Source organism: Podarcis melisellensis (genome assembly GCF_964234715.1).
Source record: "Podarcis melisellensis genome assembly, chromosome: 10".
NCBI lineage: Eukaryota > Metazoa > Chordata > Lepidosauria > Squamata > Lacertidae > Podarcis > Podarcis melisellensis.
The window spans coordinates 67385677-67400369 of NC_138542.1; the positions used below are offsets into that span (position 1 = coordinate 67385677).

Genomic DNA, 14693 nt, shown 5'->3' on the forward strand with positions numbered 1-14693 from the left:
GCTGTTTATCTGCTTGACATCTGATAAGAGGGTGTTCCACAGGGCAGGCGCCACCACCGAGAAAGCCCTCTGCCTGGTTCCTCGTACCTTCACTTCTCACAGTGAGGGAACCGCCAGAAGACCTTCAGATCTGGACCTCGGTGTCCAGGCTGAACAATGGCCAATGGTCAGGGCCGGCCAAGCTGTGAGGCAAGGGGAGGTGACAGCCTCAGGCGGCAGGATCCGCAGGGACAACAGATCCCAATGTAGATATTTGTGGGCCACCCACAAATATTGTTCTTGATCTTCACTCACCCTTCTTCCCCGGTGGGGAAGGGGGTGCCATTTTGTGGTTCGCCTCAGGCGCCAAAATGTCTTGGGCCAGCCCTACTGGGGGAGATGCAGTCTGAGTCTATCCAGAGTAAGTTTCAAATCGCACATTAACATTGATTGATTGATTGATTGATTGATAACATTTGTATACCCTGCTCGCCAGCCTAAAAGCATTCCAGAGCGGCTTATGTATACAGTAGTCAAAACAAGACAGCCCCTGCTTGCAGGTTTACAATCTAGAGAAGCACGACACAGAAGGGGAAAGGAACAAGGAGGGCAGAGGAAAATCAAAACTCAGACACCAATTTCTAAACAGTTGGTGTTTCTGCAATGGCCGACTAGCATAGTTCAGGGGCAGGAGGGATCTGGTAGAGTGAGTTCTGCTTCCCAGCTCTCCCACTGCTGGAATGGCTGTCTCAGATGAGGGAGGGAGGCCTGATGCAGTCGGTATTTTATATGTTCTTGTCCATAGCTGTCAAGCGTCCCTTATTTGGCGGGACAGTCCCTTATCCCAGCGCCATGTCCCGCTGCTGTCCCTTATTGATGATGTCCCTTAAATAAGCTACTGAAGGTAATGGGGCCCTTTCTATGTCCAGCTGTCCTTTGTCAACAACAAATTGTTGCTGTTTTTTGTGTTGAATATATGCTATATGGTAATTTATGGACCTAATAGGTATCTAAAGCCATTTGCACATAACAAAGTAATGCATTTTATCAAAGCAATTGTTGAACTGAAATACAATTAAGAAGTATTATGTTAATGGTGAAATACAGGCAGGGCCCATTACTTACACCATAGGAGCATACACAACACAAACCACTGTTGCTGTATGTAGGTTTTATTTTACTTGTTTTTTATCTTATACAGTGGTACCTCTGGTTGCGAATGGGACCCATTCCGGAGGCCTGTTCGCAACATGAAAAGAACGCAACCCGCAGTGGCGCGTCTGCGCACACGCGAGTTGCGATTCGCCACTTCTGAGAATGCGCATGATGTCATTTTGGCTGTCTCAGATGAGTGAGGGAGGCCTGATGCAGTCTGTATTTTATATGTTCCTGTCTGTCATGGTTTTATTTTCAAACTAAGATTCATATAGAATCATGGAATTCTAAGTTGGAGGGGAAAACGAGGATCCTCTAGTCCAACTCCGTGCAATGCAGAGTTGTTGTTGTTGTTTTTTAAAAATGCCCAGTGTGGGATTCGAACCCGCCTCTCATGCTCTACCTACTGAGCTAGCCTAGCTGTTGTTGTTATATTCCCCTTAATTGTTATGTTGCCCATTCATTCATTCATTCATTCAATTTATATCCTGCTCTTCTTCCCAAAGGAGTCCAGAAATGGCAAACGCAGCCATGATTATTTTCAAATATTCTAACAACAGTTTTACAAAATTGTCTTGGAGCTGCCAGAATCTGAGAGGTGCCAGGAGCAGTGTCTTTCAGCCATCAAACAGGAATGATTTTAGATTCCTCCTCAAAGTCAATAACGAGGAAGACAGGTGTACCTCACTGGGGTGGGCGTTCCACAAATGGGGAGCCACTACAGAAATGGCCCTGTCGCAGGTTGGTGACAACAGAGCAGCCTGCAGTTGGGTCAGAGAAAGAGCAGATAGAGACTACTTCATCCTTTCCCTCCTGTTCCGTTCCCAGCTCAAAAATTGCCCTCCGGCAGCTCCTTTTTTTACCCACCGATAGAAAAATACAATTGTCACATCTTTTCCCCAAAGTTTTCTACATGCCTGGGTACTATTTCTTTTCTTCTATTCTTCTTTTTGTCTTATCTTACTCTGTACACTTGTAATTAGGTATTTTTTTTTATCTTTCAATAAAATAAGAAGAGGTAAAACAGCTTGCTCAGATCCTCCCCCCCTTTTTTTTCATTTTTGAGGAGGGAAACAACTACGGTAAAAGGAAGGAATTAAGCATGGGAACATAGGAAATTTTCTTTATCCTATCAAACTCAGTATTGTCTGCACTGACTGGCAGCTCTCCTGGATTTCAGACAGGGAGTCATTGCCAGCCCTACCTAGGGCTTGAACCCGCAGCCTTCTACATGCCAAGCAGATGTTCTGTCACTTAGCTAAGACACTGGCCCTAATTTTCTCTTGTCAGCCTTCCTCTGTCCCATCCAACTTGCAGCCTTCCCAAGTGAATTTTGACTTTCTTTACAAAAAGAAAAAAAGCAGAATAAATAATTTGTATTTTAAAGTGCCTAGTTTGGGCTAGTTTATTCTCCCTGTTTTTAGCATGCAGCAGTATTTGAGTGTCATGCGATTTTAAGGAACGATTTAGGACTTGGCCATTCCAGAACTCCTCAGTATGAATGGAAAACATCAGGAATCTGCCTTATTATGTTCAGCACTCCAATTTCAGAACTGGATAAAATAGGCCTTTATTCAAAACAGTGGCGCTAAGCAAAGAAAAGTACCTTTTAAAAGGAAAGAAAAAAGGTGCTATTGTAGTCATTTTAAAAAAAACACTCACCCAAAGAATAATCTTGAGATCCAAGAGTGCCGGCAAGCTAAAAATAATCCCTCTTAATGCAGAAAAGCATTTAGTCTTGCACAGAAAGGTCAGGGAACTTAATACACACACACACATCCCATAATGTCTTGTTGGGGAAAGAGCCAGAAAACTAAGAAGCTTTATAGAATCATGTTGCTTTGATGGAGAGGCTGAAATTGCTTAAACGAACACCCTCAAAAGAAATGGCTGCTTCTCCGCCAATATTATCGCCCGTTAATTAAATACACTGCAATCCACATAAATCTCAAGGCAATTAATAGGATCTTATGAGATGTCTGGAAAACCCAGAGAGATATTTCTGCTTAGCCGACATTGGCTCAGCAGGTAAGACACGGCCACAGAACATCAAGAAAAGTCCTTGGGCCTGGGATAATTCATCATTACACAACATTGGTACTCCCCATAGAAACTGTCCCAGTCTCTATGCCCATCCTCTGTGCCTCCTCCACGTTAGGTCCAGAGGGTAGCACTGTGAGAACGGTGCCTTTTCTGCAGTGGCTCCCAGTTTGTGGAATGCTCTTCCTCTTCAAACGGGTCTTTGGCTGATTAATATTCTACAGCCTTTAAAATGTGTCTTGCTGTTTTGTTTTAATTATTCACTTGTGTAAACCCTGTATTTTATTGTGTCTTGTTTTCACCCTGTATTTTATGCGACTTGTTTCAGCTCTGAAATCTTATGATGTTATATACATCTAATAATGCGGGTCAAGCAAAAGTGTGAATGAGCCCCTACATGATCTGATTATAGAATCATAGAATCATAGAGTTGGAAGAGACCACAAGGGCCATCGAGTCCAACCCCCTGCCAAGCAGGAAACACCATCAGAGCACTCCTGACATATGGTTGTCAAGCCTCTGCTTAAAGACCTCCAAAGAAGGAGACTCCACCACGCTCCTTGGCAGCAAATTCCACTGTCGAACAGCTCTTACTGTCAGGAAGTTCTTCCTAATGTTTAGGTGGAATCTTCTTTCTTGTAGTTTGGATCCATTGCTCCGTGTCTGCTTCTCTGGAGCAGCAGAAAACAACCTTTCTCCCTCCTCTATGTGACATCCTTTTATATATTTGAACATGGCTATCATATCACCCCTTAACCTCCTCTTCTCCAGGCTAAACATGCCCAGCTCCCTTAGCCGTTCCTCATAAGGCATCGTTTCCAGGCCTTTGACCATTTTGGTTGCCCTCCTCTGGACACGTTCCAGTTTGTCAGTGTCCTTCTTGAACTGTGGTGCCCAGAACTGGACACAGTACTCCAGGTGAGGTCTGACCAGAGCAGAATACAGTGGCACTATTACTTCCCTTGATCTAGATGCTATACTCCTATTGATGCAGCCCAGAATTGCATTGGCTTTTTTAGCTGCCGCGTCACACTGTAATAATTAATAATAATAATAATAATAATAATAATAATAATAATAATAATAATACCCTGCCCATCTGACTGGGTTTTCCCAGCCACTCTGGGTGGCTCCTGACAGAATAATAATAATAATAATAATAATAATAATAATAATAATAATAAAGCAAAAACATTTAAAACTTCCCTAGACAGGGCTGCCTTCAGATGTCTTCTAAAAGTCAGATAGTTGTTTAACAAAGCAAGCCTTCCATCTTCCTCAATGTTGCATGCATTTGTGAGCAAATTCAGGGAGCGGGGCTGAATTTAAACTGCCTTGCAGATGATTCTGTTATTTTATTCAAACCTGCTGCCCACAAAGCAGCTCACCCTGAAACAGGAGCCCGCAGGTGAGTAGGGCTGCTGTTGCCACTTCAGAAGAAAGGCTTTGATGAATCCTGATGAATTTTGCAGAGGATGAACTCGCTGCCCTTTCAAAACTCTTTTGACCAAACAGGCCACCTGGATACCTGCGACCTTCGGCCACCTGCCTGCCTTGGTGACATTTGCTTTTTGGAAGGCTCTGGTGTGTCTTTGAACTCTGCAGAATGAAGAGCTTCAAAGCCAAGCCTCAGCCATCCCTCCTCTAGTTACTTCCAGGATGGATTGCTGCAATGCGCTCTACATGGGGCTGCCTTTGAAGACTGTGTGGAAATTCCAATTAGTTTGGAAAGCAGCTGCTAAACTGCTAATAGGAGACCCAGGAGGTGGGATCATTTCACACCTGTTTGGAAAGAATGCATTGGTTTCTTGTACATTTCCAGGCTCAAAGTGCTGGTGCTTCCCTTTGGCATATGACCCAAATATTATTGATTGATTGATTGATTGATTGATTGATTGCATGGCCATTTAAATGTGAACATTCATAATTTAAATGCACAATAGAACATTCCCATTAAAACACGCACAGGGAATGCTTTTCAGCCCACTGGTTACATTCCCTTCTGGGGTGGCGAGTCTCCTCCTCCTCCTCCTCCTTTTTCTTCTTTGGTGATACCAAATGTCTTTATGCCAAGTGTCTCTTAAATGCCAAGTGTCTTTAAAAAACACAGTTTTAACAGTGAGTCTGTAAGTGACTGTGGAGGCCAATTCTGGATCCACACGTCCTTCCACAGTGGAGACATTGGTTTTCAGGCAGGAGTTGGTCACGGTGTGGATTTGCCAAATGTGCCGTCCAATTATTATTAATAATAATAATAATAATAATAATAATAATAATAATAATAATAATAATAATATATTTATACCCCGCCCATCTGGCTGGGTTTCCCCAGCCACTCTGGGCAGCTTCCAACAAAGTATTAAAATACAGTAGTCTGTTAAACATTAAAAGCTTCCCTAAAGCCTTCAGATATCTTCTAAAAGTCTGGTAGTTGTTCTTCTCTTTGACATCTGGTGGGAGGGTGTTCCACAGAGCAGGTGCCACTACCGAGAAGGCCCTCTGCCTGGTTTCCCGTAACTTCGCTATCCACAGTGAGGGAACTGCCAGAAGACCCTCGGAACTGGACCTCAGTGTCCAGGCAGAACGATGGGCGTGGAGACGCTCCTTCAGGTATACTGGGCCTTTGAGGCCATTTAGGGCTTTCAAGGTCAGCACCAACACTTTGAATTGTGCTCAGAAACGTACTGGGAGCCAATGTAGGTCTTTCAAGACCGGTGTTATGTGGTCTCGGCGGCTGCTCCCAGTCACCAGTCTAGCTGCCGCATTCTGGATTAGTTTCTCCCTTTCGTCCTGAGTTCAAGCATCTTCAAAGCCCATGACACCTTTGGTAAAGGCTGTTCTCCAAGTGGAGTGCTCGCAGGCCAGTGTTTCCCAGTTATCGGTGTTTATACTACATTTTTTCCTCAAAATTTGCCTTGAGAGAGTCTTTGAACCTCTTTTGTTGACGACCACCATTACACTTCCCATTTTTGAGGAGGGGCAGAGGGGAAAGTATTTGCTCTGGATAAGATGCAACTATTCAAATAAATCCTTTTGACCCTAGAGAACGGCCAATCCTACGTCCAGAAGAAGCCCACCATGTACCCACCTTGGAACAGCACTTTCGATGCTCACATCCACAGGGGGCGTGTAATGCACATCGTTGTGAAGGACAAGAGCGCCGAAATGGTCGCAGAAACGACGGTAGAACTCAATTTGGTTGCAGAGAAGTGCAAAAAGAAGAATGGGAAATCAGAAATTTGGGTAAGCGCCAGAGCCGTTGCTCACTTGCAGGGCCGGATTTTGATGAGGCCCTAAGCTACTGAAGGTAATGGGGCCCTTTCTATGTCCAGCTGTCCTTTGTCAACAACAAATTGTTACTGTTTTTTTGTGTTGAATATATGCTATATGGTAATTTATGGACCTAATAGATATCTCAAGCCCTTTGTACATGTTGCCATATAACCAGTCCATGCAGAATGTAAGGTAAAGGGTAAAGGGAACCCTGACCATTAGGTCCAGTCGTGGACGACTCTGGGGTTGGGGCGCTCATCTCACTTTATTGGCCAAGGGAGCAGGTGTACAGCTTCCGGGTCATGTGGCCAGCATGACTAAGCCACTTCTGGTGAACCAGAGCAGCGCACGGAAATGCTGTTTACCTTCCCGCCGGAGCGGTACCTATTTATCTACTTGCACTTTGACGTGCTTTCGAACTGCTAGGTGGGCCGGAGCAGGGACCGAGCAACAGGAGCTCACTCCGTCACGGGGATTCGAACCGCAAGCCCTAGGCTCTGTGGTTTAACCCACAGCGCCACCCGCGTCCTTTAGAGAGATGCTCTACCACTGAGCTAATTAATGGAGACTCTTTTCCTTAAAAGCCATCTGCAGTCAATGGGAGTTGCCAGTTCCTGCAGAATTGAAACACTTGGTTTCAATAAGCCTGCTGTGAATTTGCTCAGTCTGAAGGACACTCTTCTAATAGACTTTGCTTATATATATATATATTTTAAATCCCCTTTGGGCAGGAAGAATAATTGGCAGTAATAAAACTGACTTGAGCTTGAATTCCTTCATGCCTCGCCAGGGATTTTTCTCCAAAAACGTAATGGAAAGATTAATGAAGAAATGTAGAGAACTGTATAGATCATGATGCAACTGTCCTGGAAGCTTTTGAAATGCACTTGTCTAAAACATTATTGCTGGGGATGCAGTACAACGTTTCTGAGGATCGGTGACGTATTGACCTTCTTACATTTGTGATCACCAGACTGAATGATAAATTCAGGAGAGGGTGATGAATGCCTAGGTCTGAACTGCACAGTGCAACCCTGTTGCAGAGTTGGGGCAGGTTCAGAAAAGCGGTGACCCAAATGGTCCCCTATTTAGATGACTTTAGAAGAGGTTTAGCTGAATTTGTGGGCTAGTGATGGCTATTAGCCATGATGGCAATGCTTTGCCTCTACTCTGGAAGTGTGCTGGTCCCGAGGGTTATCCGTGTGGCGAGGTCCAAGTCCGGGTCCGAGGTCGAGGGTGCGGTATGGAGGCTGTCCGTCAAAGCTGTAGCTGGGTCCAACGCAGGGAGTCAGGTGGGGTCAGGAACTCTGGCAGAAGAGCAGGACAGGGTGCAGGCAGGAACAGGCTAGCAATAACATTGCTCCCCCAACCTGGGACTGGGGCTGGCTGGCTTTTATCTGCCCCGAGGCATAGGGCGGCCCCGGTCCACAGGTGACTCGCCTCTCCTGGCCTGGAGGCGAGCACTCCTCCTGCGGGAACTTAGTTCCCTCTGCCTCTCTGCCCTGAGCCTCTGCAGCTCAGGAGAGGCTGGAGCAGTGTTTTTCAACCGCTGTTCCACGGTACACTAGTGTGCCGCGAGATGTTGCCTGGCGTGCCGTGGGAAAAATTGAAAAATTCGAAAGATTTTTTTAAAAAAAATGTCACATTTTTGCCCAGTAGGTGGGTGCCAGCCACGGAGGCAGCACCGGGTGTTTGAAATTTTGTGCCCCCAAGCAATTTTGGGCCTGGGACAACCACCCCTTTGCCCACTCCCACACTACACCACTGCATAAGAGTGTGTTCTTGTGCTTCAGTCCTCCCACAGGCAATTGGCTGACCACTGTGAGAACAGGACACTGGGCTAGATGGGCCATTGGTCTGATCCAGCAAAGTTCTTGTATTTTCATCAAGGAGGACAAGCAAAGGATTACAGTGGTACCTCTGGTTGCTAGCAGGATCCGTTCCGGAGCCCTGTTCACAACCTGAGCAGAATGCAACCTGCATCTGCGTGTCTTCGCATGCGCGGGTCGCGGTTTGCTGCTTCTGCGCATGCGCGTGACATCATTTTGAGTGTCTGCACATGCGTGAGTGCCGAAACCCGGAAGTAACCCTTTCCAGTACAGTGGTACCTCGGGTTACATTTGCTTCAGGTTACATATGCTTCAGGTTACAGACTCCGCTAACCCAGAAATAGTGCTTCAGGTTAAGAACTTTGCTTCAGGATGAGAACAGAAATTGTGCTCTGGCGGCGCGGCGGCAGCAGGAGGCCCCATTAACTAAAGTGGTCTTCAGGTTAAGAACAGTTTCAGGTTAAGTACGGACCTCCAGAATGAATTAAGTACTTAACCTGAGGATTTAACCCGAAACGTCTTTAACCCGAGGTATGACTGTATTTCTGTTAACCAATGTCAAGTGTTCTCAACCTCCCTTCATAATAAATAAATAAATACTTTAATACATTTATTTATTTATTTATTTAATTTTTACTGTGGATCACAAGATGATTGCGAGATCTTTCCATTATGGCTTTTCACGTGATGGTCACTCCCTGGCTGTTTTGTCACTCACTCTTCCTTTTTAAACAAAAGCTATTTTTAACTTGCCTTCCTTTATTTTATTTTATTTTTAGCTAGAACTGAAGCCACAAGGCAGAATGTTAATGAACGCAAGATACTTCCTGGAAACTACTGGCAAGTGATGGTCATATTATTGCTACGACATTTTCAGTTATTTTCCCTGCGGATTTCCCCACCCTGAAAGCTCAGGTTGGGACATGGTAATTTCAAAATGTACAAAATCCCAACGCAGAGCGATAAATACTTTTACATAAAGAAACACAGCAGAACCTCAAAATATTGAAATTCTTAAACTGCTCAGGGACCAGTTCATTGGCTGGTGCAATTTTAATTGGCTATTATGGCAACATATTGGGATTTGTGACACCCAAAGGGCTGATTCACACATGCGTGAGCGTCATTTGCTGTCTTTCATCACTCAGGATGAACCCTGTGCCACTTCTGGACTCATTGCTTTCGGTCGGAATTCAGTCACATCCTGGTGAATTTCAGTTTGTGCAATTGAAGTTGGCTTGCTGCTTTTGTGTAACGAACCAGCTTCCTGAGAAGGAAAGTGACCGGAAAATAGATTGGAAAGCATATTTGCTTGCTGGATGCAAGGTAGTCTAACCACCCTGCAAGCAAATCAGAATGAATGCACAATAAATAGCCAACGTAGTCCAAAAACACACTACAAACTTTGTACGAGAAATCGGGGCGAATTCTTGAGAAACAGTTAATGGGCAATTGTGTGTTCGCTGTTTTGTTTTTTTAAAAAACTACAGTAAATTGCAAACTCAGCTGGTCCACTCAGCTGGACCTTGGGTAGGAGCAGCCTTGTCTTTTTGTTACAGTCCCAAATTGGAGTCACACACCCCACGGCCCTGCAATTTACATTTGTGCAGAAAGGTAGGGGCAGAGAGCTGCGAGTGCGAGCGCGCGCCCCAGATGTTGCGCCCGGTGCGGCCGGCCCCCCCTGCACCCCCCACGCTACGCCACTGGAACACGGTGCTGGACCAGATAAGCAATTGCCCTGATTCAGGAGGGCTCTTCCTATGCTGTGAGTCAGAAGAAGTGTCTTTCATTTGGGATAGAGGTCTTTACAGGAGATGCCCAACATTTGATGAGAGCCAAAATTACAGCCATGTTACTTCTGCTGGAGGGAACCTCTTCAGGTTAGGAGAGGAGGCTTGGGACGTTATGTCAGTCCTCCCTGCACATCAAAATCTAGCAGATCAAGGACAAATGTCGATGAGAACCCTGCTCCCTGACCAGCTAGTTTTTCAAAGACATGGAATTCCCCCCCCCCATGGGGCAAGCATTCAGGCATATGACACCCCCAGGCAGTCCACAAATATATGCACCAACCACTTCTCTTGGTTGTGTGACTCAGCCCTCTGAGTTGTTTTAGGAAGTGTGCCCTGCTCTTTATTTTTAAAGCTGACGCCTTTTCGAGCTGATTTAAATATATGTTATTTTAGCTTCTAGGCAGGACTGCAGGAATTCGTCATCAGAATAACCAAGCTTCTCTTTCTCTCACCCAGATGATCCAGAGTTTATTGACTGTGAAAAGGAAGGGTTTTTCTCTCTGCACCAACGTAGAGGTGCCATCAAGCAAGCCAAGATCCACAATGTCAAGTGTCACGAGTTCACTGCTACCTTCTTCCCCCAGCCCACCTTCTGTTCTGTTTGCCACGAGTTCGTCTGGTATGATACATGGCTTCCCCTCCCTTCCTTGATCTATTCCCATGGCAGTCTTCCCCCAGCCTGAAGCCCACCAGATGTTTTTGGGACTACAACTCCCATCAGGCCCCAGTTTGAATGGCCCTAGACTAACATTGGCCAGTTGTGCTTGCTGTGGCTGATGGGAATGGTAGTCCAAAACATCTGTAGAGCACCAGTGTGAGGAAGATTGTCTAGTGGGGAAGGGGCAACCTGCTGCTTCTCTGATGGAGAGGGAGGGGTTTGGAAGAGAGATCTCTTCCTCTCTCGCAGCAAAATTATACACAATGGCAATTGCTCCAAGCACATTAAAACTTGGTTAAATTTGCATCTGCCCTCATCTGCCTTAAACAAATATTCCCCATGAAAATACGAAATGTTGCAAATAAGTGGATGTTTTACTCAGTGTTTCCAAAGTGTTGTTGTTTAGTCGTTTAGTCGTGTCCAACTCTTCGTGACCCCCTGGACCAGAGCACGCCAGGCACTCCTGTCTTCCACTGCCTCCCACAGTTTAGTCAGACTCATGCTGGCAGCTTCGAAGACACTATCCAACCATCTCGTCCTCTGTTGTCCCCTTCTCCTTGTGCCCTCCATCTTTCCCAACATCAGGGTCTTTTCCAGGGAGTCTTCTCTTCTCATGAGGTGGCCAAAGTATTGGAGCCTCAGCTTCAGGATCTGTCCTTCCAGTGAGCACTCAGGGCTAATTTCCTTAAGAATGGATCGGTTTGTTCTTCTTGCAGTCCATGGGACTCTCAAGAGTCTCCTCCAGCACCAGAATTCAAAATACAGCAAAGTAGTCTCCATCAATTGGCAGTAAGACAGATATGAAAAGGGGTTTCAAATGACTTAAAAAGAAAAGTACTTGCTTTCTTTTTTTTAAAAAAAAAAAGATCATACAGTCTTTGAGTCGGCAAAGATGCAGGCTTTAAAATCTCCATTTTGGAGAGATTCAGTTCACTTGCAGGAACAACTGAGCTGGGAGCCAAAGCCACATGGCTCCTTCTTTGCTTGTTCCAGGAAGCACCAAGAGAAAAAGACTGAGAAGCAGAGTGCGGGTGGCGGGTGGGGAGACCAGAGACTGCTGAGTGCCTACTTAGCCACACTCACTCTGGTAACGAACTCATGGCTCAGGTTAACCCTTTCATGCATGCAGTTGTGAGTCAGTAACTGTATATCTTACAACAGAACCCTCTTAGCAGCAGGGCCACTGCGAACCATTCCTCATGGTTCCCCTATATGCAAATGATGCAACTTCAAATAGCTGTTGGAGACAAACAACACCTATGAATTTAACATGTATTTTTGAAAATTTGAACAGCATCCGCTGCAGGGGGATTTCCTCCCCTTTTCTCTGCATTGGGCCCAAAGGAGGACTGATGGGAGAGAGAGAGAGAGAGAGAGCACAAAAATCACATTAAAAGGAGGGATTTTCCTCAGGACCATAGCAGAAGAGAAAAGGGCTAAATTTCTGCTCCTCGCTGGTTTTGATTCTCTCCCCAAACAGATGATCTTTGCATTTTTATTTTTATTTTAAAACTTGCATGTTCTAAATGCAAAGACATATTTAATGCCCTGCTTCTACCTTGAACATATTGCTATCGTACTAATAGTGGCTTCAGTTTTCTCCAGTCCTTATCCAGCTGACACCACTTATTTGAGGAAATTTGACCACCCCCCAAATTCAGAAAGACATTTGCACAAGCTAAATTCCATGTCTTGCCACCTGCACTATGGGAAGGCAGATACAGAAAGAGTCCTCATGGCAAGGGGGTCTGCCCATGTAAGAGCGGTCAAATTGAAACTGCGGGCCATGTTCTATTCCATTGTAGATTTTATACAGAATTCAGAGCCTCTGTCGTAACCCTTCTTGTATGCAAAGTACCAGGGAGGACAGAGAAACATTATTTAAATGACCTCTTGTCCAACCAGAATCCAGATGTCACTAGAAATGTGCAGCAGCTAGATTTTGTGCAATAGCCACAAGTCAACAAATGCAAGAGATTACACAGCGGCACACTCATAAATCATTGCAGCTTATAGTGAAATATTCTTGTTCTTTTATTTCTTAAATGGAGTTCTTAAGTCTTTTTAATTAGTATATTGATTGTTAAATTGCACTCTGATCGTTTTTGTAAAGAACTATGCAGGAATTCTGGTTTTAGTATGCTGGCTGTTTGGCCGTAATAGTAAACATTATTTCACTTGAGTGAGGAGCCTAGCCCTTCTGGGCCCAGATCCCAACACACAGCATTTATTTTGTTTTAAAACAAAAAAATTCCTTCCAGTAGCACCTTAAAGACCAACTAAGTTAGTTCTTGGTATGAAGAAGTGTGCATGCACACGAAAGCTCATACCAAGAACTAACTTAGTTGGTCTTTAAGGTGCTACTGGAAGGAATTTTTTTGTTTTGACTATGGCAGACCAACACCAAAGTCATTCTTCTCAAATATATATGATGAACGTTATCCTTACTCCAGATTCTCTCCTTTCTGTGTTTCAGGGGTCTTAACAAGCAAGGATACCAGTGCAGACGTAAGAAACTTTTAGCATATCGCATTATTTACAACTGCCAAAATAGAAACTGCAGTGTTTCTTGCGTGCCGCCCTGAAGAAAACTGAGAATGCTTAAAAAAATATATAGCAAGCCAGCCGTGGAAACAAAGAGCGCATGTGTAAATGTGACCTACAAGAGCCATGTCACCTGTTACGTACTGAGTTGAATAGGATCCAAAATGCAGCAGTCTGATTGGTCCTAGAACAATAGGATCCAAAATGCAGCAGTCTGATTGGTCCTAGAACAATAGGATTCAGAATGCAGCAGTCTGATTGGTCCTAGAACAATGCAGCAGTATGATTGGTTGGCAGGAACCACCCAATCATGCTCCAGATAGAAGTGATTCCACAACCTGATTGACTTACAGTAGAATTCCGTGCAGCCCATTGTGTAAATAATGTATATAAAGCAGATACTTTGAGGGGACTTTCATTCATTCCTCCTCACCACTATGAGCTGAATAAAGAGCATGAAATCACTTTGCGACTCTGAGTATATTTCATCACCTCTCACAGACTACAGTAGGAATTAATGACAACATTCTCTATTGGTCTACTCTGAAGTAAGGCAAATTGAGATCAGTGGGACTTACGCCCAGGTCAGAAAGCATAGGGTTACAGCTGAAAAGTGCCTAATTTCTGGCTGGCTTGCGGGTCAACACACTCCCATTTCAGTCCAAACCTATGCTGGATCTCTCCTGTAATTTCTTATGAAATTCTGCATTCCGATGCGTTTTCCCACGGACCAGCTTCAGTCGGAATTGAGACAAAGAACAGTCTGGGCATGCTTTAAGCCACAAAGCCTGTTTTTTGTTAAATGCAATCCTAAAAGACAGTGGGGAGCAGGTAGAAGCTGCCTGCAGGTATATTCCGTCCGTGCAGCAGATTCTGGTTGAGTCTCCAAGTCTTTTAGGGATTTCACCTTTTTCTTAGGGTCTCCAGGAAAAGTGCAAAATCGCCAAGTGATAAGCCAAAATCGAGGGGATACGCCACTTTCCCATTGGCTCTGGAACTTTTGCAATTTGCTCCACCCAGTCAGGAGGCAGTCCTATGCTGGCTTATTCCCACACAGGAAAGGTCCATGACCTCTCTTTAAAAATGTACATTAGCTCCCAGTATGTTTCCCAGCACAATTCAAAGTGCTGGCACTGACCATTAAAGCCTTAAACGGCCTCAGCCCAGTATACCTGAAGGAGCATCTCCACCCCCATTGTTCAGCCCGGACACGGAGGTCCAGCTCCGAGGGCCTTCTGGAGGTTCCCTCACTGCGAGAAGTGAGGTTACAGGGAACCAGGCAGAGGGCCTTCTTGGTAGTGGCACCCGCCCTGTGCAAACGCCTTGCCTTCAGATGTCAAAGAAAAAAAGAACTGACTTTTAGAAGACATCTGAAGGTAGTCCTGTATTGGGAAGTTTTTAATGTTTGATGTTTTATCGTAT

At 44.9% G+C, this 14693-nt stretch overlaps 1 protein-coding gene and 1 long non-coding RNA gene across 3 annotated transcripts in view; both read left to right on the forward strand.

Moving 5' to 3' along the window:
* Window positions 1-14693, forward strand: part of PRKCQ (protein kinase C theta) — a 54622-nt gene that overhangs the window by 15485 nt on the left and 24444 nt on the right. For both annotated transcript variants that reach the window (XM_081926972.1, XM_081926973.1), the window contains exons 3-6: window positions 6218-6417; window positions 9056-9116; window positions 10526-10688; window positions 13204-13235. In XM_081926972.1, the coding sequence (XP_081783098.1) occupies window positions 6218-6417; window positions 9056-9116; window positions 10526-10688; window positions 13204-13235 (456 nt within the window). The remainder of the gene's footprint in view (window positions 1-6217; window positions 6418-9055; window positions 9117-10525; window positions 10689-13203; window positions 13236-14693) is intronic.
* The window catches only part of LOC309378846, a 180156-nt gene that overhangs the window by 1116 nt on the left and 164347 nt on the right, over window positions 1-14693 (forward strand). The window lies entirely within an intron of this gene.